This window comes from Cajanus cajan, chromosome 8, assembly GCF_000230855.2.
Source record: "Cajanus cajan strain Asha chromosome 8, NIPB_CcT2T_4, whole genome shotgun sequence".
Taxonomy (NCBI): domain Eukaryota; kingdom Viridiplantae; phylum Streptophyta; class Magnoliopsida; order Fabales; family Fabaceae; genus Cajanus; species Cajanus cajan.
Window position 1 is genome coordinate 6012398 of NC_138524.1, and position 27720 is coordinate 6040117.

General features: G+C 29.6%; 5 protein-coding genes across 7 annotated transcripts; 2 read left to right on the top strand and 3 right to left on the bottom strand.

Moving 5' to 3' along the window:
• Positions 1–1328: 1328 nt before the first annotated feature.
• LOC109791342 (UDP-glucose iridoid glucosyltransferase) lies at positions 1329–3645 on the bottom strand. Its single transcript, XM_029269847.2, has 2 exons — positions 3028–3645; positions 1329–2435 (listed from the first exon to the last, which is right to left on the bottom strand). The coding sequence occupies exons 1-2, from the start codon at positions 3506–3508 to the stop codon at positions 1558–1560; spliced, it is 1359 nt and encodes a 452-aa protein (XP_029125680.2). The 5' UTR covers positions 3509–3645; the 3' UTR covers positions 1329–1557.
• Positions 3646–8582: 4937 nt separating this feature from the next.
• On the bottom strand, positions 8583–15416 carry LOC109790318 (putative ribonuclease H protein At1g65750). Its single transcript, XM_083062499.1, has 4 exons — positions 15044–15416; positions 13919–14785; positions 9211–9299; positions 8583–8762 (listed from the first exon to the last, which is right to left on the bottom strand). Exons 1-4 carry the CDS (start codon positions 15414–15416, stop codon positions 8583–8585), a joined length of 1509 nt encoding a protein of 502 aa, XP_082918625.1.
• Positions 15417–16240: 824 nt separating this feature from the next.
• On the top strand, positions 16241–17098 carry LOC109790331 (copper transporter 6). Its single transcript, XM_020349466.3, has one exon. It carries the CDS (start codon positions 16378–16380, stop codon positions 16870–16872), a length of 495 nt encoding a protein of 164 aa, XP_020205055.2. The 5' UTR covers positions 16241–16377; the 3' UTR covers positions 16873–17098.
• Positions 17099–20011: 2913 nt separating this feature from the next.
• On the bottom strand, positions 20012–22692 carry LOC109790333 (uncharacterized). 3 transcript variants are annotated; one of them, XM_020349470.3, is made up of 5 exons: positions 22299–22692; positions 21728–21910; positions 21246–21498; positions 20716–20832; positions 20012–20362 (listed from the first exon to the last, which is right to left on the bottom strand). In XM_020349470.3, the coding sequence occupies exons 1-5, from the start codon at positions 22515–22517 to the stop codon at positions 20250–20252; spliced, it is 885 nt and encodes a 294-aa protein (XP_020205059.1). In that variant the 5' UTR covers positions 22518–22692; the 3' UTR covers positions 20012–20249. The 3 variants fall into 3 exon arrangements, with proteins under 3 accessions (XP_020205059.1, XP_020205058.1, XP_020205057.1); XM_020349469.3 differs by having other exon boundaries at positions 21258–21498; positions 21683–21910; positions 22299–22689; XM_020349468.3 differs by having other exon boundaries at positions 21683–21910; positions 22299–22689.
• A 1259-nt stretch (positions 22693–23951) lies between these two features.
• LOC109790326 (universal stress protein PHOS34) lies at positions 23952–25534 on the top strand. The gene is made up of 4 exons (XM_020349460.3): positions 23952–24237; positions 24350–24459; positions 24599–24717; positions 25259–25534. The coding sequence occupies exons 1-4, from the start codon at positions 23964–23966 to the stop codon at positions 25347–25349; spliced, it is 594 nt and encodes a 197-aa protein (XP_020205049.2). The 5' UTR covers positions 23952–23963; the 3' UTR covers positions 25350–25534.
• The last annotated feature ends 2186 nt before the right edge of the window (positions 25535–27720 follow it).

Consider the following 27720-nt stretch of genomic DNA (forward strand, 5'->3'; position numbering starts at 1 on the left):
ACCCGACCCGTGCTCAGGCCTACTCTTATTATATTCTAATATGGTATCATCCTAATCCGATATCTAAATAAAAAATGTATCAACAAACATTAATACATGAAATATTAAAAAAATAATTGTATTATTTATTTTCACATAAAAATTTAACTTAATAAAATATAATTTTTAAAATACCAATTTACATCTATTTATTATTTATTTTCATTTTGTCAATTGATTATAAATTTTATTTTGTTATACTTTATTTTTTATATATATTTTCTATCAAAATAATTCTCCTCTACTCCATCTTCTCGACTTCTTCTCTCTCTACCCAGCAATAGACTAAAAAAGTAAGAGAAATTCTATGGTACCCATGTTATTTGAGAGGATACTGGTACAGTTTTTTATATTTTATATTTTTAATAATTTATTTAAATAATATTTATGATATTTTATTCTTTCAATTTTTAAATTATTTAGTCATTTTATTTTTATTTTATATATTCTAATTTATTTGTAATAATATTATTATATATTTAAATAGTTTAATTTTAATAATTTTTTAAGTATATTTTTATCTTTTCACTTAAATTTTTTGAATTTCTATATTTTAATTTTAATATTTTATTATTATTTATTTTCTAATTAAATTAATTTTTTTAAATCTTTTATGAATTTACATAAAAAAAATATATTAAAATCTCTCGATTTTTTAGGATACCGTAGCAACTCCGAGTAATATGATAAAGAGAAAGCGTAGAAAAATCTTATCCAAACTTGGTATTAATTAATATGAAAGGAAAAATGCTTCATTCTCCAAAAAAGTTATTTCGAAATATGATCCGAATTAATAAAAAATTGATTTAAACAATAAAATATTAAATTAAATAATTATTTTATAATAAATTTATTTAAAAATATTAATATTAAACATATAGTTCGGAATATATAACAACGCTCATATGAAAGATTCGTTTTCTCTGAGATGGACTAATGCTCTTTGCGGTCTTACCACGTGCGTACGGCTTCTGACTCCAATATACTAAACAAAAATGTTAGGCTTGATGACATGAGAGACCCCCACCCTAAGACTACACATTTCTCTCATCCAAGGAGGACTTCTATGCCAACTTTAATCAAAGATGGTGCATTCGAGGTACTTGTATATTATTGTAGATCGTAGATATCCTCCTTTTCACATGGGAAATTTCTGTACTGTATGTTTCCATTAACTATGGTTGCCACTTGCCATGTTAAACTCATCTTCATAAGCTCATCGTTTTTTTTACTTAAACTCAAGTTCCAACTTCGTGTATAAAAAAAGTAATTAGAAATAAATGCTTCAATAAAAAAAATTCAGAAACATTTTTTTGATAAAAATATACATTAATTATATTCTCATAAATAATTTAATATATATAGTTTTTAAAAAAAAGGCACACCCATGACCACAAAACTAAACCAACTCATGCTGCTGCTTCCTAGCTATATTACGTGACTTTACACATGTTAACATCTATATTATATAGACCATATAGTACAATCCAACTTTTTTTTATTTATTACTATGTGAAATTAGAGATTCAGCGATAAGATACGTTTTACCAACCCATTCAATGCATCATAGGAAGAACCAGCTTTGACAGCCAACCTAATCTCATTCTTCAACTTGAATGCTCTCTGTGCCATCTCCTTCCCTTCTTCATTCACCATAAGTCTTCTCACTGTCCCTTCTATTTCATTCCTTTCTATGACATTGGACCACTCTAGCCCCACTTTCCACACATGGCTCAACAATCTAGCATTCACCCTCTGATCCCCAAAATAAGGTTGGCACATAATTGGAACTCCTTCACACAAACTCTCCAAAGTGGAATTCCAACCACAATGGCTCCAAAACCCTCCCACACCTTGGTGTGCCAAAACCTCTCTCTGGGGTGCCCATTTCACAATGCAACCCCTTTCTTCTATTGCCATTTTAACCTCTTTAGGCAATGATTCTAGCCACTCCGAAACATCATTAATTGTCCCAGGCCTAATGACCCAAAGAAATTTTTGTTTGCTATTGGCTAACCCCCATGCCACTTCAGTTAACTCTTTCTCATCCCAACTAGCTATGCTTCCCAAACTCACATACAACACAGATTTTGTTGCTTGGTTGTTGAGCCAACCTATGCAGCTATAATCTTCTTCCACGCAGCTACTACTTGTGGAATCTTCTTCAGCCATCATGTGTAAAGGGCCTATGGGGAAGACACTGATTTCATACAAATCGTGTAGCCGACACAAGGATTTGTCTTCGAGGCAATTCACTGTGTTGCAGATAACACCCAAAGAAGGTCTAATCGCGAGCGTTTTGGTTATTTGCTGCTGCATAACATGTGAATTGAACATTGGTAGGTCTTTGAACCGGAGCGGTTCAAGTTCTGGCACCATGTCCAACGACATACAATCTGCATGCAACGGGTTAGTGCTAGTTTGGTTACTTACCACTGAAATCATGGTCGTGACCAAGGTGAAAAAGCTGCTAAAAATCTATGGTTGGTTCTTTAAATTTTGTATCATTTGAAGAAAAGTGGTAAAGTTCTATATTTTGGTCATATAAGCATAACATTTTTAAGCGGTACTGATAAAAACTCATTGTCAGCACGATTCTTAAAATAAATATTTAAAAGTAACAAACTCATCTTACATAATAATTTATAAATGAATGACAATGTAAACATGATTTATTCTCCCCATCCATAGTTTTTTTTTCTCTAATTTAAAGCATGGCATTTACTAAAATTTAAAAAGCTTATTATGTTATAAATAAAAAAATCAATTATTTTTACAGCATTATTTCCAACCGCAAATCAATTAATTGTTTTAACATCATTCTTTTCATCAATTATTATAAATACATGTCTAGCTAGATTTTAGTAAAGTTTTCAATATTTTGTGTCATTATTAATTAGCTAGCCGTAGAAAATATAAAGCATTATTCAATCAACATTTGGCAAAGTAAAGTAACATGACTATAATTTATAATAATAATAATAATACCTTGCAAGGGAAGGCAACCTCTGCTTTGCCGTTGAAGAAACGCATGATAAGTGAGAAAATTAGTAGCACTGGTGGTTCTGAGGACTATGCTGGGTAGTTTTAGTTCTCTGGCCACAGAATCGATGGAGTACATTAATCCATCGTAGATGACGCAAGCAATCTTTTCATGACTCGTATTTGCTTTCTCAATCTGATCAACTAATAACTCTTTAAGTGGAGATACACACTTGGTATTTAAGGTAACAGTAATGTCTACAAAGTTCTTGGATGAGATTTGGGTTTCGGATAAACCATAGAACAAGGGTAGGAAACTAAAGTTAGGGTGATTAGAAGGATTAGGGGAATTGAAATTGTCATGTGATGCTATGGTGATGGAGAACCCTTTGGAATGAAGAATGGTGGCTAGGTGAAGCATTGGAGTTAAGTGACCCTGAAATGGTGGTAGTATTAGAACCAAACGGTGCCTAATTTGAGTATCCATGATCAATACCCTAAGTTTTGTTCTACTACTATGTCTGTGTGAAAAATTACATGGATACAGGCTCCTTATAAACGAATTTCTTCACTGCCATGTGCATGTATCTTTTACCTATTAAGCATTTTCTTATCCTATGTCTCTATTGACTTGTAATGAACAACTTTCCACTTATATTAATTAATTGAGATCAACGATACTTTGCCACTATACTATTTATTAATCACGAATTCTAAACTGTGGTTTTCGCACGCAACATCTAATTACCCTTGGTTTCAACGAGTCGATGCTATCATGGCGTGTCACACTGAAAACTCATGTCATTAAATTTATTTGACTGTGCGAATTCCATTTGTAGTTACTATCTAGACGGGTACAAGTAGCATCAATAAGTCGTTTTCATTCTGTAGATGATTTAAGACGTACGTCACATTAAAGTTCACGAGTAATTTTTGTGGAATGGTGATTAAAGGACATGTTAGAAAGTGGGTATATGAGTATATAAAGAAAATTAAAAAAATTTATTTATAGTCATTTTTCACTTATAATAAATTTTTTATAAAAAATGATTTATAATCAAAAGAAAGTATAAAATTGCTTTATCGCGTAATTAACTTGTCTTCTGTTTATAGTTAATTTTGCATTCGAATGTTGATATAATTTTCATGTCTAACATGAAATTGCAGTTGTGTATAAGTTGGTGTTGGTGTTGGTGGTTCTTTTTCATTTGCTCCTTGTTTGCCTTCATAATTACCTCACTTATGTGGTACGTTCACGTGTTTCCATTATTTTCATGATAATGATTAATGAGGAGCATATAAAGAAGGCTTCTCTGACTTTAACTGGTCATAAAGTTTCCTAGGAAAGTTCATGCTGATAGAAGAGACATGCAAAATCAAATGGTATAAAACTTTTTGACTTACGTTTACTTTATAATTTAATGTATTCAGATGTTTTGAATGGCTTAGAATTAGAGTTCGGTGCCGTAGAAAATTCAAAGCACTGAATAACTGATGATAGATAGATCTGACCAGTGACCACGATCCCTCAAATTTATCATCTCCCTGCCTTCAATCTTATCTATACTATTACAATCCAGAAAATACTATTGCTAAATTATGAGTATATATGGATCGCTTCGATCAAATTCTTCTAAATCTATTAACCGTTTAGATTAAATTAAACCTCTCTGGATGAATATTTATTTATTTAAATAATAGAATATTTGTACGCTAGGGTTACCATTTTTTTTTATAAAAACAATGAATATATTTTATTAGCTTTGATTCGAATAATAAACGACCTAAACTAATTAAATTAGTTTAAATTAAGTTTTATATTTATTAAGTTGATTTGAATCATGAAAACTGATAAACTAATAAATATAAAATTATATTTATATGATCATATTTTTAGATCAATTATTCCTTTAATATTTTTTAACTAGTTTTGAATTTGTATTTTATTTAAAGTTTAATAATTTATTTTAAAATTAATATTTATTAAAACAAAATAAATAATAGTATATTAATTTAAATGATAAATAGTTTTTTTTAGGTATTTTTTAATACTTGTAAAGTAAATCAGTTTTGTTTTTGATTATTGAAAAAAATTATTTATTTTCATCCTTCTAAAATTTGTAAATATTATTTTTAGGCCTTATAAAATATTGTTTTTGTCCTTGTAAAATGAATAAAAAAAATTAAAGTCTTTGTAAGATATTTTTTTGGTTTTTCATTCTTTTAGAATCTAAAATCATTATTTTTGGTCTTTAACAACTATTTTAAAGTATATAATTAATATTTACTTTAAAAATTTATAAAAAAATTATTGTTGGAGGAAAAGAAAGAACACTTATACATGCATGTGTACACACAATACTGAATGGGTTTTCTATTATTGAAAAAATGAAATATTACAACATATCTATTTATAGAGTAATTAGATATACAAACAACTTTTACTTGAATTGACTACAACACTTCCCCCAAATTCAAGTATTCAAAGATACCATACCCAACTCCACTCTCAACCTCTCAAATTTGTCTCTCTTCAGAGATTTAGTTAATACATCAACAACTTGTAATTCAATAGGGCAATATACTAGTTTCAGCCTTCCATTGTTAACCTACTCCCTTATAAAATGAAATCTAGTTTCTATATGCTTACTTCTTCCATGTGATACATGATTGTTTATCAATTAGCAGTCGTATAGGTCTTTCAACATCTACTGTCATTTCCTTTAAAACTGAATCAAGCCAAATAGTTTGACAAGATGCATAACAACCAACAATATACTCAACCTCAAGATGATAATGCCACAATTGTTTGCTTCTTAAAACACAAAGAGATTGGTGCACCTAAGAATTTGAATAGGTACCCACTGATGCTCCTTCTATCACTCCTGTCTCCACACTAATCTGAATCTAAGTAACCTAACAAGTTAACTTGTTGTTGGTTTTTATTTGGAAATAACGCTCCAAAATTTAGTGTTCCTTTTATGTACCTCAATACTCTTTTGGCAACAAGTAAGTGCACCTTCTTTGAATTATTCATAAATCTACTAATCAGTCCAATTGAAAAGCAAATATCAGGTCTATTATTGTAGAGATACCTCAATGATCCAACCATTTGTTTGTACAAAGTATTGTCTACATCCTCTTTTTCATTTAATTCTTCAACTTTTATATTTATCTCTGCTGGAGTTATGTAACGACTCGCCAGGTCTCACACTGTCTATAGCGTTAAGATACATGCATAAAATAAAATATCACCACTAAACAATTATATATACAATGAGAATACACAACTAAAAAGTCTCATAATATATATAATTGAAAGTAGGGCATAATATCCTAAACAAAAACTAGGTAGTCGAATGCTACTAATCAACTAAATAAAATGTCAGTTCTCCTCTTGAGTCTCAATCAAAAGAAAGGCCACCTAGTCCAAAAGAACATCTAACCTAATATGCTCGCATACAATGGTATGGACATCGTAGTCCCAACCACAAAGAAAAAACATGCTAGGGTAAGCTCACAATAATAATCATAAAAAAATAGTTTCAACATATAATAAACAACAATAGAATTCAACTTTCACCTTGAAGCAACACAATACATACAACAATAGATATAAAACATCATCTAATAGCAACAACATTTTCAACACATTGTACTTTACTCAAATTGGCCACTTGTAATTGGTATAGTTCAGCCGACTCTTATACCGTGGTTGCTTCATACACGTGTGCCTCGACCTTGCCCACACACGAGACCAAGTAAGTCCTAGAGGAGAATAACACATCATCCACTCCAAGGGACAACTTCCCAAGGAGGGTTTTTCAATAAATTGGGCTCTTAGAGCACCACAACTATCTCAATTCGTACGATGGGATGAGCAACTTTGAAAATTTCTCCTCTAGTCCCAGTGATCAACAACTCATCATCACAGCACAACCACACAATTTTTATCACAATAGTTCAACTATCATCTCATTCATACAACATTATATACAACTTGAATGCAATAACACATGCAACATCAACTAATGCGTCATCACGCATATACAACTAGGAGATCACCTACGACTGAGATTGAGCAGTCTAGGTGGCATAAACATTACCAAATCCAACGTTTGACCTATCTCAACTAGGTCTGGTATAGGGCATCGTTAGAAACTCTGAAAACCAGGTCAGGTATAGGGCATCGTTAGGAACTCCAAAAAGAATCTGGTATAGACAATAATAGGTGATTGCTCAGGTGTGCCACTTAGACTCGGAGGTCTAGTACTACTGTCAAGGCATAAGGGTTTGGGTATGGGCCTACCACAGCCTTGGCTTGCATCACCAATCCACATATGGAGTTAACCCACTCACTACCCTCCAAGTATCACACACCCTCCAATACCTAGTTAAAAACTACATCTCTAACTAGATACCTTACTCCAATTGGTCATTCAACCATGACATGGATCGACTACTTCCATGTCACCCACATAGTACTAAGGGATTCAACTTTAAAATAACTTTTAACTTATCACCTTAGTACTATGTATCTCAACATAGGATATATATCTTCACCATGTGTCCCTAACTTTACAATTTTACAATAATAGACATCTTTATACAACTTTACAACAATAAGCATCATAATATCAACTTGAATAAATAACTTGAGCAACTATAGTCATCACAATGTCAACTTTACGACTTCACAACTATAGAGATCCTTCATTCAGCTTTACAACAACAGTCATCTTATAACTTTAATTCAACTCAATGTAACTTAACAATTTTACAACAATAAACTACTTAAACTTATACATCTCGACTTATTAATAATTCAAAAATAAACAACATGTAAACAACTTAGTTTCATCAAATACACAACATATAAACAACTTAAGCTAACAACTACTCAACTCATCTTCATCAGGCAACTTAGCAACTTTACAACGTTATAAACAACCTCAACGACATACAACATATTCAACACAAAATAAAAATCAAACAACATGTTTAAAATTTATCTATCATGCCAACTTGCACAAATAAACAACATAAATCAACCTAAGCACCCAAAACAACTTTCAACTTAACCAAATCACTTATTGTGAAATGGCATCCTTCACATAAAATAGCATATATGAAGTTATATTACTCTTATCATGCTCATACTTATATCACATGAAAGATAAGAAGATTTCCTAAAACTCTTATGAAGACATCAACTCCTAATTCCATCATCTACTTTGTCAAAACTTACAAAAACCGCAACAGCTATAACTAATGCTGACAGCTTGACCCCTGTTCACTAAAACATCCATATCTAAAGTTATAGACCTCCTTTTTGGGTGATTCCAACTCCATTGGAAAGCTAAGATCAAAGGCTACAACTTTTATGAAGACTACAAAATCAAATTCTGAAAGAAAAAAATCGCTCAGCGCCTCCAAAGTACTTAGCGCCTTCAAAGCACTCAGCGCTTCCCAAGCGCTCAACACTTTACCTCCTAGAATTCTCCCTTGGCTCGCGGCCCCCAAAGGGCCGTTTCTCAAAGAGCTCAGTCGTTCCCAATGGCTCAGCCCTTTGCCTCCAGGGGATGCTCCCCTTGCAAGCTACCCCCAAAGGGCTCAACCATTGATGACAGAAAACCCACAGGTTCTTCACCATTTTTGAAAATTTCGTCAATACCTGAAACTCTAAGGTAACCCAACACATGCAACTTCAAGAATGCAGTAATACCTTTAATAAACAACACCTAAAACACAAGAACAGTTACATGCAACCACTTACTCAAATCAATCATCTCTTTTTCTTTCAAACAACAAAAACCCAACCTTTTTAACTCAAAACCCCAAATTAATCTGCACACACAGAGTTTCATTTAAATAAAAATGCGTTCAACACTTCATTCTACTTGAAATTGGTCCAAATTAACAAGATGCGAAGCTTCCCTAACCTGAAATTTTGAAATCTTTGAGGAACGAAAAGAAACACAGAGAAGGCAGGGGATGAAACTACAAATTCACCCGCGGGAGCTTGGACCTCCTTCTTCTACAATGGCTCAGCACCTAGAATGAGAGTGGAAGAGTGTCTAGGAATTTTCAGAAAATGATGTGAGTAAGGGAAGAAAGAGAAGAAGCAGGTTCGAGGCATTACAGAGTTGTTGCAACATTACAATCTTCTATATTAAACTTTCTCAAAACCTCAGTAGCATATTTTTGTTGATGAAGCACAATTTCTTTGTAGGTTTTTACAAACTCCATTCCCAAAAAGTATGTCAGCTTGCCCAAATCTATCATTACAAATTCAAACATCAATAGAGTATTAAAATGCTCAATCCCAATGAGGTCATTTCTTGTTATTAGTAAATCATCTACATAGATGCACATCAGTAACAAATTCACACCATTTTAAAACTTCACATACACACGATGCTCAACTAGACATTTCTAAAAATGATACTTCAACATAAAAGAATCAATCAACTTATTCCAGGCTTTAGGGTTGGTTTCAAGTCATATAAGACTTTATTCAACTTATATACCTTGTTTCAGATAGATATGAAGTCTACTTTCTTAAATGGTCTACTTGAGGAAGATGTATATGTTACACAACCACCTAGATCTTATTGGAGGAAAAGAATGAACACTTATGCATAGTGTACACACAATACTAAATAGATTTTCTATTATTGAAAACATTATGAAAACTAAAATAAAAACTTATTCATTTTGTAACAATATTAAAAACACATTTAAATCCAAAATCTTCTATTAATTTGTCGAAGATAAAATATCTATTTATTAAATAAGTTTATAAATTAATCAAATAAATTTAAATAAATTAAAATGGCTTATCAAATTCAAAATTCATGTAAATTATCTATCAACCGATACCAAAGTAAGATTTTTAATTTGCAGACAATTGTTCCTCTCAGCCTGTGCATAAAGATCGTGGGACAAGTATGGCTATTTGTACTTGGGCCGAGCAAGATCCGAAGGGCTAATAACCTGACCCAACTCCAAAAAAATTGCACGGAATCTTCCTAATTTGTTTAATGTTTTATATTCTTTTAAAAATATTTTTTTACAACTGTAAATTAATAATAAATTTATTTCATTCAATAAATAATATTTTAAATAACATAATATTATATTTTATAATAATATTATTTATGTTCAAATAAATATGATAAAATATATCTTAATTTAATTTTTATCTATATTTTATTCTATAATTTAATTATACATAATAATAATATTATTATTAATATTGATATATCATATTAAAACATCATGTTAACCTTACCAAACAATAAAAAAATTCAGTTGATCCAGTCTAATCTCCTATATACATTTGAAATATTAACTGGTTGAGTTCAGATTTAAATAAATAATTGAAAAAAAATTAAGATTAAATAAGAATATTAAAAAAAAAAAAAAAAAAAGAGAATAAACCCAATCCAAAACTTCATTTTTACTTATCCCTATTTTTCATCATTACATAACTTTTCTTTGAAATGATTTTAACATGAGGTACGTGCTTTTGTTATTTATAGTCTCTTGTCATGTTAAACAATAAATCATCTCAATTTACCTTATTTTTCTCCCTTTGATTTCACTTAACTATCAAGTTTTAGCGTACAGTCCCTATCTTGTTTGTCTTGTGAATATTTTTCAACAATTTTATTTCTGATGCTATTCTCCTATCAGGTATCTGGAAGTAGTATGAATCATGCATTCTCAGTGTAGCCACTAACGCAAGTCATGAATGTTTTAATTCCTATGCCACAAAGGACGTGACAACCTCAAACCAAAAAACAACACCTAAGATTAGTTCTTGTCTGACTTCAAGTCAAGTCAAGCTCATGACTTAATATTAAATTCTTACTCAAATTGCCTTACCTATCATTTGCATGAACGTAAATCTTTGGAGATCACTTGACAGTAATGTAATTAGGCCACTTTATAAAATAAAGCTTTACGTATCATGAGAAATAAAATCGCCAAGAAGTGAAACCACTGGGAAGAAGTGAACTAACTTAATGGTGAAGTTGGAATAGAATGCAATGAAAATAGAAAAGAGGGTAATGCGTTTATTGCAAGTTTGGGTTTCAGTGATATTAACCCTGATTTATTTTCAGGAAAATTTTGATTTTTATTCATTATCAGTGTAAATTATTTTATATTTTCAATTAATTATAATTTATTATTCATAAGTAGTTATTATAATAATTATTAAACTGACCATCAAAGTTTAACTACACGAAAACTCAATGAATATTTTATAGGAATATCATTAACACAATTATATAAAATATATATATATATATTTAAAGGGACAGATAATTAAAAAATTAAAATATAAATAAAAAAATAAGTTTGGTATGATTAAGAGAAAAAATCGTTCTGATCGCAAAAAGTATCCTAAAATATAACCCCTCCTTATTTAAAATGGAAAATTTTGTATTTAATAAATAAAAAAAAAGAGAATTTCGTGTCCTAAAAAATATTTTTTAATTTCATCTTAAATAATGTATTTTTAATTTTTTGAGTATTTTATTACAGTTATGTAATTTGTTTGCTTAAATTTTAATTGAACATTTTAGTTATTTAATATATTATAAAAAAATGATTTTAATTTTTTTATTAAATATTACTTTCCCCAAAAATATCTTTTTTTAATATATGACTTTACAGTTGTAATAATTTATTTTATTATTTATAATAAGGATAATTTTAAAAAAAATATGATAAAAATATAAAACTTTAATATAAATAACTAATTTTCTTAATATACGTGAAATTAATGTTTTTAAATTATAATAAAAAATAGATCAAGTATTATATTTATATGAGTTTAATGGCTATATACATTATCAATGTAAAATTTTTTAACTAATTAACCAATTAGAAATTGTTATTAATGTAACTTTTTTTATAATTATTATAAAAAGTTACAAAATATCTTATAAGATAGTTTATTATTGAATAATTATGTAAAAGTATCTTATATTATTAATACATTTTTTTTTCTGTTTTTTTAAAGAATTGAAGTACTTGAAAAGGGTTTGAATCCTCTTCATTTCTTGTCCATTTTTATTTTATTTTATAATTTTGAGTGTATAAATTGTTAGAATACAAATCAAGTCTTGCATCCTTAAAATAAGAAGAGAAATAAGAATTTATAAAAACACATACATTCTAAAGTAGACAATATGTTATTATTGTGGAGTTGAGAGCATAAATATCTCTAATATTCCTATAAACAAATAAATATAACTCCTCTCTTGATAATATATCCCCATAAAAAAATTGACAAAATAATCCTAACATAAAATATCGATCAATTTTTTATAATTAATATTTAATGTTATTTATATATTTAAAATTATATAAATAGATAAGAAATAGAGATAAAGAAATGGAAAAGATTCCAATTCACTTGAAAATAACTTTACCTTTTATTTATAATTGGTTAATAATTAAAGTTTTATCAACCTGTTTAAAGAACAGGGCTATTAGTATTTACCAACTGCCTGAATTGCAGAAATAAAAAGTTCATAAAACAAGTCTTGAGATTCAATTCATCTTAAAAAAACTCATTAAATGTATAATATAAAAAACATCATTATTATTTTGTCTCTGCTTATAAAAATATGCTTGTATATCATAATTGGTGCACAAGATTGGAACCTCTTTTGGCATATTAGTAGCGTTGGCCGTTCCAAGTCCACACGGCGAAAGGTTATGTGATTTTGACCGCTAGTTACTCTTCTTTTCTTCTTCTTTCGTGAATAGAGTGACCTAGTATCACCGCAACATTGTCCAATCAAAATTCATGTTTTACATTTTAATTAGACGTGCCATTTTCGTTGAATTAAAATTTGGCAATATCTTTTTCACAATAAATTATCTCTTCAATTCAAAATTGATTGATGGATATATTTCAACCATATGATATTTATGAAAAAAAAAATATAAGTATAATAAATAATATTTTTTTAAAGGAGAAAAATAATATATATATATATATATATATCGACGAAAGTGTTTAAAATTGAAAAATATTCGTTAATCACTGTCTGTTTAAAATTTTTATATAATTATATTATGGATGAATTTATGTTTGTTTCTTTTTTCATATTTAAAATAGAATGATTCTAATAATGATGTCAATAAAAATGTGATGATTTTCAAAATGATAATAAATTTACGAATAAATTATTGTACATTTTAAAAAAAGAGATATAAAACAATGTTTTCAAAATATAATATGTTTTTATTTTTTACTTAAATTATAAATTCAGTTCCAGTCTTAAAAAATCTTATTTTTATCTTTTAATATAAAAGTAATTCGCTTCAAAGTTTTTATATTAATAATAATTATAATTAAGATTTAGCGACCATTATAAACAATCACAAAAGATGTTTTGAGATTTGAAAGTGAAGTATTTTCAAATTAGAAGAATAAAAATAATTTTAAAAAACTAAATCAAATTTGAAAAATGTTAAAGGAATTTTTTTTTTTTTTATATCATGATATGTGAAAATCAAATACGAGAGAAATCATTATCATTATTTTTTAAATATTAAATTTATATTAAAAATAAAATATTACTACCTTAGTTTTAAATGCTATGGTTGATAAATAGTTTTATCTCTTAAGTATGTAGTCAATAATTTATTTTTTGATTTATACATATGAAAAAATATTTATTAAAAAATATCAGCTTTATAATAGATTTTAAAAATCAATGTACTTCACTCTCTTCCCCTCTAATAGGGTAAATGGATCTCAATAATCATCTTAAAAGATTAGTTACTAACTTTTAACTAAGAGATACCTTAGTTTTTTTTTAGTAAGCCAAAGCTAAGAAAACAAACAGAAAAAAGGAAGATTACATCCTACGGAACACTGTTCCAGCTGCATCCGCCGTCACAAACGGGTGTAAACCCTCAGGCATGGTATCCAAAACTACTAGGTCAACACCACAATTTGGCCCTAATTTTGACAAAAAATCTGCACTTTGGTTTCCTTCTCGAAGAGAATGGCAAACACAAACACTCCAAGATTGTTGTAGTAACTCCTTAATGTGAGCAATGATAGGAGCATACTTATGCAACACATCCAATGATCCCAACACCAAATTGACTGCCAGTAACGAATCAGAAACACAAAGTATATTGCGAAAGTTAGCTCTCCATGCCAACTTCATACCATGTAGCGACACAGTTACATCACAACCAAAGAAAATATGAAATGGATCCTCAACTGTTCTATGACAACATTGACACAAGGTGTCTAAATCCATGTGACGTGAGACGAGAAACTGAGCAGAAGGGATGCACTCATGGGCTAGCTGCCACAAAAAGAATTTTAGATTCTCTGGTATCTTGAGCCGCCAAATCCAACCCCACACCGAGTCATGGATGCCATCCTCCTGTGCCAATAGCCACTCATACCCCTCATAAGCCATATATCTCCCTGACAATGCTCCGTTCCAGACCCAAACATCCGGTAAGGAATGATGAAGGGTCATGCTAAGCCCTTCAATACGTTGACGTAAAGTATCAGGGATAGGGGTATGAAGAATGTTCAAGTTCCACTTCCCCTGTTGCAATACCTCACATACCTGAAGATTCACATCTCGAAAATGCACATAAGGGACATCTAAACAAAGTGCCGAGTTGCCCAACCAAACATCATACCAGAACCGCACGTGTCCGGCACCCTGCTGTAGTTGAAAACCATCATGCAATTGAGTATAGGTCTTGGCTAAAGCACTCCAAAAATTATAACCTTTCACATCTAGGCGATGTTATAACGTAGCACCAGGGTATTTATTTAGAACGAACTGCACCCATATCTTGTCCTCACGATGACCCACATCCCATAATAACTTTCCCATAAGAGCTATGTTTTGTAAACGAGCAATCCGGACACCTAGACCACCATGCCGTCGTGCTCTCGTAACTATATCCCAACGTGCAAGGTGGAGCTTACGTGTACCATCCCCACTCTAGATAAACTGACGTGCCTCCCTATCAAGCGCATCATAAATTGTTTGCGGCAACCACTGAAACTGCATCGTATAAGAAGGAATAGCAGCCACAACGGAGTTAACCAATGTTACCCTACCAGCTCGATTTAACAGTTTTCCCCTCCAAGAAGCTAGTCGTTGTGATACCTTGTCGATAATGTAATCAAAATGAGCCGACGTCACCCTACCATGCACCACGCGACAGCCCAAATACCTTCCTAGATTACCTGTTAACCGAATATGAGTAATATCTACTAAATTATGCTTTACTTGAGATGGTACACCAGCCGATACGTGACCTTTAGATTTTTCAGGATTAAAATGCAAACTTGAAACTGCGGAGAAACGCTCTAACAAATCAACCATAAACCGCACCTGGGAGGGCTTAGCCTTAACAAATAGTAAAATATCATCAGCAAAAAATAAGTGAGAAATAGAGATACCTTAGTTTAACAAAACATTCTTATTTATTTTTAATGTTGATTTTTAATTAAAATAATCAATAACAACATTCAAATTTGTATTTTCATTAAATGTGTTATGAAATTCTTTTTTAAAAAAATATTTGTAATTAAAATATTTTAAAAAATATATATTTGTTATTGATATTAAATATATAATGACTTTGTTGATGATTAATTTATACGAAAAAAATTGACTATATTTTTTCTTTTCGAATTAATCATCATAATACTTAAACTACTCGAAACCTTGCTTAAAAAATTGAGTTTAATTCTATTCAAATTAATACTTTTTTTATCAATCTTTTAAATTTCAATCCTATAGTCAACATTAAATCATTTCAAAGATAACTTTTAATATAGTTATTGCAATTGATAGTTTTTATATAAACATTAAATTTTAAAAATCTAAAAAATAATTTTAGAAAGAAAATTTACAAATTTTTATAAGATTTTAAAAATTTTAATTTTTGTATATTAATTTTAGAAAATAATTACACGACTAACCGATAAAAGAAAATATTATACATAATCATTTTTAATTAGACTACAATATAGAGTTTTTACAAAAACTTATAGATTGTTTACTTAAATTAAAAATTATTTAATATTTCATTTATTTCAATTCAACACAAAAAAATAATATAAAATAAACTGAAGGTAATGTATTTTTGTGTAATAGCAATTGTAGAGTACAAAATGTAAATAATGTTCCCTTATTAGGTAATGTAGTACTATACTACTAGCATCGTACGATCCCATACAGCTACAGCCTACACTCATTTAATTGCTTCACCCAAACACACTTATCCAAAACCTATCACTGCCTAGAGATCTCCCAGAGTTTCAAGTTTCAACCCACACCCATGGATGGGCACATGCAGGGCATGGGGATGGGGGGGATGCAACCAGCGGCGCCTTCATCATCATCATCATCATCTAACAGCAGCATGAGCATGGGCATGGGCATGATGATGCATGATAAGATGATGATGCACATGACGTTCTTCTGGGGGAAAGACACGGAGATTCTGTTCCACAAGTGGCCCGGGGGCAGAACCGGCATGTACGCGGTGGCCCTCGTCTTTGTCTTCGTGATGGCGCTTCTGGTCGAGTTGATCTCCTCAACCCGGTTCATCAAACCCGGTTCAAACCACGTGCTCGCCGGTCTCTTTAAAACGGTCTTGCACGTCCTCAGAGTGGGCCTCGCTTATTTGGTCATGCTGGCGCTCATGTCCTTCAACGGCGGTGTCTTCCTGGCCGCCCTCCTGGGCCACGCCTTGGGCTTTTTTCTCTCTGCCGTCGCTTTTAACAAACCCACCCAAGATTTGGGCTTTGATCTTCCCCCACTTTCTTGTTAATTATTTTCGCCCTTTTTTAATTACTAGTGACAGTTGCGTCATATTTTATATTCGATGTCAAATTGGGTTAAATTCTAGACGATTTGTGGTTAGTAATGTTGGCTTTGCGCCAAATTAGGAGGAATCTGGAATAGTTGTTTGTTCCGGGAATGGACGAAGAAGACAAATATATATCTTTGGATTTGCGCTGGGATGAATTTGAATTCCCTTTTTCTATGTGTTTCAACCATGCTAGTTATTCTAAATTCAAGTTTTATTTAGTCTTTATTTTGTTTGAATAAAAGTTTGTAAACAATTTGTTGAATGATTAAAAACAAAAGTTTAAAAAATTTAAAGATTAAAAATATGTTTCATTCTTAAAAAACATAATAAAAAGAACATAAAAAACAAATTTTACAAGTAATCGAAAAATTATAATATTAATTTTTTTCAATTGGTTGAAAGTACAATGTATCTCAACCCATAGTAATTTTTTTTGGGTGCAAATTGATAACAAAGAACTCATTTATGATCGAGCTTTCAACTCATATAGTTGCGTATGTAACTATTCCACTTATAATAACAACACGATGAATCATCCAACAGTCGCCTATTTATTACATTTTTATAACATTTAATTTTACATTTAATATCTTTTATTGATACATTATTTCTTATTACTAATGGGTTAATTAGTTGAATGATCCCATTAAATAAGTTCCATACAATGAACATGAAATATAATTCATTTGTTATGTATTATAAGTAAAATAACTATTTTTATATTAAATAAATTAATTATTTGTATTACATTTTACTAATTTTATAACTTTTTTTTTTTTAAATTATCTTTGTTATAAATATATATATATAAATAATGTAATTGAAATATATTACATTAAAGAAAGAATATTTTAAGAAGAGTATCATTAATCATTAATTAAGATAAAAGTAATAAAAATTTACTTATATTTAAAAAAAATTGCTTATAATAGTGAACAGAGGAAATATTAATCTTTGAGAAATGTAACTAACATATTTTCTAACACTTTTCTTAAAATATACATTTTTATTAGTTAAAATTTATTAAAAATTATAAAATAAAAAAATTATTAAATAAGATATAAGATATATTAAATTTTGTATTTTTAATAAAATTTAATTAATAAAAATATATTTAAAAGAATATGTTACCAATATTTTCTCAATCTTTTGTCCACTATCGAAGATAAATTCTAAATGCCAAAAACACTGTGGTTCACAGTTGACAACAAATATGAACCGCTAGATTTTGTTTTCCTATCAGATTCAGCATTGCAACAAAATTTATCTCCTTTTTTTTAATTTCCTGTCTCTTTGTTCCCCTCTCCCTACTCCTCCATCCTGGACCTGAAGCCACCACTGCCACCAGTATTTTACATGCTCACACTCATCACACACCACCCTCTTCCCTTAATTGTTGTCAAAGACACAAAAACTCCCCCCGCCAAGACAACATCATCACCCTCACTTCTCTCAACATCAAGCAGTGAACCCCAATTCCATCCTCGCACGACCAAAAAAAACTCTAAAATGTGATGCTCTACAATTATTACCATTTTTCATATTTGGATCACGAACTGGAAAAATGATGGTCTCGATTGGCAATTTGTTGAGAAGATGGTGGAGAGCATGGGCAGCTGTTTTTAATCGAGATGATAGTATATAAATTGATCATATATTAAGATCTTGTGCACCTGCGTGTTCTAATGCTCAATAATAAAAAATAAATAAATTATGGTGCACAATTGTATTCTCCAACACAAGAATGAAATCCATCGTGGTAAGATTACGTCTCTTCCTCTTTTTACATGTTTCAATTACACTTCCTCGATGAAACTGTCAATTCAAATCAGCCCACAACATGCAAATAGATTATTAGGATAGCCCAATTTAATTGTAGGCTAACAATTTTGTAGCCCGAACTTAAGTTCTCATGGGCTGCATACCAATTAGGTTGCCCAACTTGTCCATAATTTTTTATAATTATTTTTTAGGAACATAAGTGACTAATATCAATTTTATTTTTTTAATATAAATTATTTTTGTAAAAAATAATTTTCCTAACATGTTATACTATTTTAATAACTCTTTTTTATTTTTCATTTTTTTTACAAAAGTAGGGACTAACACCCACAACACTTTTTTCATTAATGGAGAGACCATACTTATAATGATATCAATCGTCAAATAAATTGTGAAGAAATTACCTTTTTTTATGAGTAAAAATTACAAAAGACAAGTTAGAAATAAAAATTACAACCTCAAGTGTATCATTCTCATAACATTAAATACCAATAAATAAATAAAAGTTAGCTGAAGTAAACAACAAAAACATCATAATTGACATTAAAAAATTAACTTCTTTATAATCAAGTACCTAAATTTTGATTCAACTTTTCTTTCTCTTAAAATCATTAAAGGCTTTTAATCTTCTCCTTCCTCTCTTTCTCAATAGTCTTCTTTTTTAAAGATCTTTGTTCCTTTAGAGACTAAAATAAGTACCAAGTCAACATTTTTATTTACAATATTTTAATAAGTGTGTTAAATAATATTATAAAAAAAATTGTGTATTCACATGTTTATAAAATATTATGTCAATAACATTAGATATTATATTAATTTTTGTATCTTTTGAATATTTTACTTAAATAATATATCCTAAATGTATATAGTTGATATGTAAAGTAATATATTTACTAATATATATTATATTTTTAATTTAATAAACATATTGTATCTAATAAATATAATATTTAATGAATAAAATAAATAATACTATTTTTAAAAATGCTTTGCCATATATTTTGAAAATTATATTGAATTAATTACGTTAAATAAAATATTAATATTTGTGACTTTGTGTGTTTTACTTTTAAAAATTTGTTTACGTTAAAATATATTTTATTAACAATAATAATTAAAAAAAATTTCCATATTTTTTGAAGATTCAAGAAGAGAAGTAAAATATTTGAATACGAAAATATAAAAGAATTAAAACTTGTATATTTCTAGTAGTGTTTTTTATACAAGATTTTATTGCTTTTTCCTGTATGAACCCCGATGACTGAGAACTATATAGTAGAGTATTACACTTATCCCCAAATTAAGGGAGAAAAGAAGCCCAAAACAAAATTATATTTGTAATCCATAATATAACATTATCGAGTCATCATACAATCTATGTAAAAGAATTCCCCATACATTGATCCAGCCTGAAGTATGAAAACTAGGGGTTCATTTTCTTTATTCCTCTTGATTGAACCTTTCTTTCTTTCGTGACAGAAACTGCCAAGACAGCATTACTATATATCATGAATGAGTTAAAATTGAAAATGCACGTCTCTCCACAGTTGACTTCAATAGGTCCACTCTCGTGGCAGATTCATCTCATTCTGGATATGTGCTAGTTTGTTCCGTGATTCGCGCTTTTGTAGTGAATACATGCCATCCCTGTTACTCACTAAAACATCTGCAAACATTACAACAAAATACAAACTCACCAGTTGTTGCCACTATATTTTTGGATTTTAATGTGCAAACTGCACCAGTTTTCAAAAGCAAAATCGAACAACCTAATTCTTCCCCACTTTACTTATAAGACTTGCAATAATTGAAAAAAAATTGAATAATAATAATAGTAATAAATAATATAGTCTGGTTGTTGTAACATTTAATATTCTCACAGTTGATTAATTAAAGTCAACTATAAATGTTGATCAATAACTGTGATTTACGTGAATATGAAATTAAAACACAATTAAATCAAAGATGAAGCCAAGTATAACTGTTTTTTCTCCAAAAGAGTGTTGATCATTGTAGTACCATGTAAGGGAGGGAAGCCACCAACTTTGGGTCCGGAGGTGACAGCCATTTGCTCAAAGTGGAGCTGCAAAGCCTGTACTACTCTAGCGGGTATAAGAACCTTGGAGCAACCTTTACCTAATCAAATCACAAAGCATTAATTCGATGAAAGGTGTACAACAAAAACACATGATTCAGAAGCAAAGTGTCATTTGAGGATTCAAAATTGGTCCCTACTGTTTACTTTTATGTGTCAAAAAATATCTTTCATGATATATTGACATCTCATTTCAGCCAAAAGACAAAACCGAAAGTGTCAAACATGTGAACCACATAGAAGATGGATAAATTAGAGAAAATTCCGGTTGAAACAGTGAAGAATATTTGGTTAAACGAAGCACTCGGTCACAACATATGAAATGAGGTATGGTTGAGATTCCACGTCAGGAATCACCTAAGTCGAGGACCAGCGAACAAACAATATATGAAATGAGGTACAGTGAAGAATATATGAAATAATGACCCAAAACACGAAGCGACTGAAACACTACCAGATCTCTTACTTGACTCGGATGGGCCACTTGTTTCGCCACGTGGCAAGAAAACACCAGTCCCACAAGAAGTGCCTCTTGAACCAGCTTGCTGGTGTGAATGAGCGTGCCATGGTGGACGAGTCCTCCTGTTATCACACCCAACATCAACCCCTTTACCTTTCTTCTGCAATTGCTGTGATAGATTTTTCCCTCTATATGCTGTTAGTTTCTGCTTCTGAGACAGAATCTGCTCTTGCATCACCCGAGACAACTATAACGAGGAAACAAACAAGTTACAAGTGAAAACGATGTTGTTGGAAAATATATGTATGGTTCATTTTTTATATATAATATGTTTGAGTATGAAAAATAAGTGCATAAATTAATTTTATATCATAAGAGAATTTCAAAAGAAATATACAAAGGGTGCCATGACAATGTTACTGTTATCTCACATGCATAGCTCGAATTTGTTCCTGAAGGAGAGAGCAGACTCCAACCTTTGAGGTCTCCAACCTTTGGATCTCAGAACGAGGACGGAATTTGGAACTGTTCCTTTCGTTATGATTCATCTTCTCTAACATCTCCATCACGTCGTAAGTTTTGTCCCAACAAAAGTCATGGCTTTTAGGCCATGGTTCCTGAGAAGAACCTTCATTGTTCCGCTGAATTGAGTCCCATAGCTTCAGCACAAGAAACAAGTAAGAGCTAAAAACTAGATAAGCTAAAAAAAATAACACAATAGCATAAAATTACAAAAAAAAAAAAAAAGACAAATTAAAAAATTTAGAATAAATATATATTTTTTATTAAAATCCATTTTTTAGTTTCTATAATTTTAAAAATTTTGCTTTAGTCATAAGATACAATAATATAACTATCAGTAACAAATCTTGTGCTTCATTATTTCAGAAATTCATTAAAAATTTGATGATAAAAATTAAAAATAGGGACTTTAAATTTAAAGGATTATGATAAAATTCATGTTAAATTTAAAGCACTAAAAAAATGAATAAAAATGTTTGGAGTGGAAGTGATGAGAAGCAATGGGTGAGAAATAAAGAAATTTACCGAGTCCAAATGATGAGAAGCAATGGGTGAGAAATGGAAGTTGGTGTGGTCTTGAAGCATATCTATGGTGTGTGGAGTGTGAGGGGGAATAGGTATGATAAAAGCCTCGGAGGATGAGGATGAGGATGATGATGATGAATGGTAATGATGAGATAGGTGAGGTTGAGCTTTAATGAGTTGCGCGCAATTATGGTTGTCACCGGCGATCATTACTTTCATAAGGGAAGCAATTAGTGTGTGTTTTGGAACAGGGAAGGCCAAGAATGGTACGAGGATAGTGTCTGTTGGATGTTCTGATCGGAGGAGACCTTAATTTCAAGTTTCAAGCCCAAATTGGCTGCCTTTTATTAGTTGGACTCTACTTTAAACCACCTGTGCCTCTTACCTGCCATTTGTTGCCTTTAGTTAAACTTCCCCTACTTCAATAGTATTAAAATGTAGCCTAGATTTTTTTGCTGACTCATATTTTTAAAGTATGAATTTGATTTGTTGAATCTGAAAATTTTGTTGATTCCTAATTTATAAATATCTATATAAATTTTCATAGAGCCTTAATAATTGTTTTGACTTTAATAAGTTTTTAAGATTCAACTCAATTAAACTTTTTAAAAAAATAAAATGCACTGCAATGAATAATTTAAAAATAACTTATTAATTTATTTGCAAAACGTTAGGACAAGTCCTTAACTTATGAGTTATGTACCGCATTAATTAATAATTAATTAATATGATCCCCACTATTAAATTTCCAAAACCTCGTTTTGCATTAATTAATAAGAACCCTTATAAATGCCTACATAAAGTACTAGGAAGGAGTAGAGATGAATTTGCAGGCCATGTTTGCTACCAATTCACTTAATTGGGGACTCGTGGGAGTTTATATTTTAAAAATAATTAAATCATTCAATCCAAGTTGTAAGATGTTAGTGTAATAGATAGATAAACAAACACTACCTCTTCAGCTATAATTTCCCTTTATGCTCAAGATCTCTCTCTACACTCATTAAGAAATATTTAAATATTTAATACTAAAATGTTAAGTTTGAAGCATTTTTATTTAATATTTTTAACAAGAGTAATTATGTAGTAAGAATAATTATGGTCAAATATGGATATATGTGAAAAAAATTGATTAATAATATGTAATCCACTTCTTATTATAAGACCCAAAATTTTAAATTAGTTTGATATTTCATACATTATTTTTTTTCCATTACCAAAATATCGTTATTAAATGTATATATTGAATTCAAAAAACAAGTGAAATTTTTTTAATTTATATTTTTTAAAATACAAATTATTTCATTTTTTGTTCTCAAAATGGAAAAACTTTGGAAATAAATAAAAATTTAATACATATTACTGATCTTAATAAAATAAAATAAAAATCCAACTTTTCTTAATCTTAGAAAATTAATTATTTCAGCACTGTAATAAGGAACGAAAGTCATATTACTTGATATCTGTGAGAAAAAAAATCAAATCCTAATTGAGTGTTTATAAAACAAAATATAATTTGTATATTTATTATAATTTAAATTATTAATATTAAAGATGTAAATAAAAATTGTTTGGATTAAAGTTGTATGGAGTATGGAGTATGATTACATTTAATATTTGAAGAAAAAGAAAATCTGAAATTGGGATTTTATTTTGACATTTGGCATGATGGGAAGAGCGCGTCATCAAAATTGGATTGTTCCCCATAAAGGCCCCACCTCAGATTGGAGGGTTTGGTGGAACTCAGCAATTGAATCGGAAACGATGAGCAGTGATAGGAATATTGGGGTGGCCTTGGACTTCTCCAAGGGAAGCAAAATCGCTCTCAAATGGGCTTTTGACAATCTTCTCCGCAGCGGTGACACACTCTATATCATTCACATCAACCATTCCGAAGCTAGCAAATCCCGAAACCCTCTCTGGTCCACCTCCGGTTCACGTAAGCTCCTTCTTTTAACTATGCCCTTTTCAACAAAATCCTCTTTTTTTGCCTCTATCGTCTTCGATCTTCCAATTCTCATTACGGTGATGATGTGGGTGTGTGGGCGAAGCTCTCATTCCGTTGCCAGAGTTTCGTGAGAAGGAGGTGATGCACCATTATGAGGTCGATACTGATCCCGAGGTCTTGGACATACTTGACACCGCTTCTAGGCAGAAACAGGTTTTTTTACCTTTACCGATTACTAGTTTACTACCTTATCCTGTGTTGTTGGATTGGGTTTTTACGTTTTTTGTTTTATTTAATTGATGTTATTTTAGTTGCACCGTGTTGAGTTTGACTGAACTGGCCTTGAATACAGGTCACTGTGGTGGCAAAGCTATACTGGGGGGATGCAAGAGACAAAATTTGTGAATCTATTGGGGATTTGAAGCTTCACTCTTTGGTCATGGGTAGCAGAGGCCTTGGCCCCATACAAAGGTCTTTCTTTTCCTTTTTATCCTGAAGCCCTCTATTCTACAGATAATAAGTACATGTTTCAACACAACATTTTGTCCCATGTTAATTGCATCTTACCTCAAGCTTTGGTTTTAGTGTTAGTCTTGATTCCCCTCCAAAGATGAGGGACTTGATTGGATTTCACATTACTTAATGATCAGGATGGATGTGTTGGATGAAAAGGAGGAAGGATACAATTTTTATCTTTAATAAACATTCTCTAGTTTAATAAAATTTACCAAAAAGTAAATAAATAAATTTAACATGGAAATGGGCAGTTATATACGAACACCATAACCTACACTCTATTAACACTTATCAGTTCTCACTATTTTTCTCTTCTTATAACATCTTATACCTGTCATTGCTACACTTCTCTGTTTCCCTCTCCAGGTGTTATCTAGCATGTGGTGTCCATGCATAATTTTCCATTAAGGAATTGAACCATACAAATTATAAAATTGTATTGATCAACATTGTTAAATATTTGTTGATGCTGTTTAATTTAATTGCTTGATTGAAGGGTATTGCTGGGGAGTGTGACCAGTTATGTGACCACAAATGCGAGTTGCCCTGTAACGATTGTGAAAGAGTCTGTCCCTTCTACTATCTGATAGGCTTCTGGATTTCGGTAGGTTGTGCCATCTTCATCGGTGACCAGACTGTGTTTCCCTCTGTTCTTGTATCGTATACATGTTTAGTTCGGATAAGGAACACACTTGATGGCTAAGGATTCGTCAAGAGATTCATTAAATAAGTACCAGTAGAATATAATTTGTTACTTATGAATTTCAGTTAATGAGATATCCATCAAAATTTATAATTTTAATAAATTAAAGTAAATAATAATAAAAATGTTAAAAGAGTGAGATTTAAAGAGAACAGTACTTACTAACACTCAGTTTTCAACTATTTTACAAAAACTCATATTTAATATGTGGCTATGTGCAGTGCATATCGTAAGTTTTTATTTAGTATAATTAAATTTTAAAATAAATAAATATTTTGAATATGAAAATTATATTATTATTAAGATTTGTAATATGTAAATATTTTATTATGTAAATTACGTTTTATATCTATGTTAAATAATTTATTTTATGAAAGTTTTGTTTAACTATTGATTAATTCTTTTTAAAAAATTGAAATTTAATTTAGAAATGAAAATAATAATGATGAATTATAAGCTATATGAAAAAATATCAAGAAACACTATCCTAAAAGATAAATAACTAAAAACACTTTAATTAAATAGTAGTCCTTAAAAATATTTTTGTTGAAGATTATTATATATATATATATATATATATATATATATATATATGATTTATAATAAATAAATATTTTTTGCATATATAAATTATTGTAATTGAAATTTGTCATAGATAAATACTTTTTACTATATAAATCATATTTTAAATTTATAATAAATAATTTATATTGTGATATAAAGTTATTTTTAATTATTGATAATTTTAAACAATATTAAATTTTAATTTAAAATTAAATTAAAGTGATTCAAGTTTTATGCATAATTTTTTTTTTATACTCGTAAAAATTTGTTATTACGTAGTTAAACCACAACTCAATTGAATTATTATATTGACTTGATAGCGGGAGTTAGAGTATTATATATAATATTTATTTATTTTTTATAAACATGATTTGTATAATATTTTAATCTTTGATAAATAAGGATTAATTTATACTTACATGATACGTAATTTCTGTTTGTTAAATAATATCTAAGAGTCATGAAAATTAATCATGGGAGTATTTTAGATTTGAAGTTTGAACACTTTTATTGTTATAGTAATTTTTACCGAAATAAAAAAACACCAATTCAATTTTCCACCTAAATTTGAAGGTTTTTTTTTTCCTCTGCACGCCTATAATTAACAAAAAATGAAAACAAGCTCATGTAAATAGAAAAATGTTAATCTTAAATTTTATTAAATTAATAACTTAATTATTTTTACAAGTTTTCATTAATTATAAAATTCATAATGATATTCAAGATTTTCTAACATTGTGTTTAACTAGGAGGAGAGATAGGTAAGAAATAAAATAAGAAAAAATAGAAGAGAGAGAAATAAATAAATAAAAATAGGTAAGAAATATAATAAAAATGAATTTGTTTGGATTAAGAGAAATAGATAAGAAATAAAAGAAAAATAATATTATAAAGTTGTTTTGTTTGAATGAATGAATGGAAAACAAATTATAAATGAAGATTAGTTATTATTTTATCATTTCAAAATTAATTTACTAGGATTAATTTTTTATAATCGAATGAAAATTGTTATAATGGAATATAGTGAAACTCGTATTCAAATAAACAATAATAGACATTTGAATGCAAATCAGACATATTTGACACAAATCAAGTACAATTGGATAAAATTCAGCCACAATCAAATACAAACCAAATATATTTGAATACAACAAATAACATTTAAACCAAATATATTTGAATACAACAAATAACATTTAAATAAGTAACATATATAATCGAATAAAACAAAGTTACAATTGATTATGAGATGACGTTTTACATATTATATTTATGTTCATAATCGATTAAACAAAAATTTAGTTGATTATGGGGTCTAAAAACCTTGGGATCAACCATCAAAGAGGGGCAATAAGGTCATGTGTGGGTTTACACATTTGTATAACCATTTCTCGCATATTTCTCTACTAAATTACAAAGAAATAAAAAGTATATGGGATCCACACCTCTTCCCATTTCTCATCAGAAATTTTCATGTGAAATAGACAAGTAAAGTTATTTCTCACTCCTAGTTTCATGCTCTCTTCACTATATTGACGTCATTTATGTCAACCAAATGGAGCGTAAAAGAATTCAATTACAAAATTAATATTTTATAAATAGAATTATTTTTGACAAACAAAATGGTTTTAATTTTAAATATTATTATTAACAGGACTTTTTAACACTAATCAAAATTTAATATTTTTTAA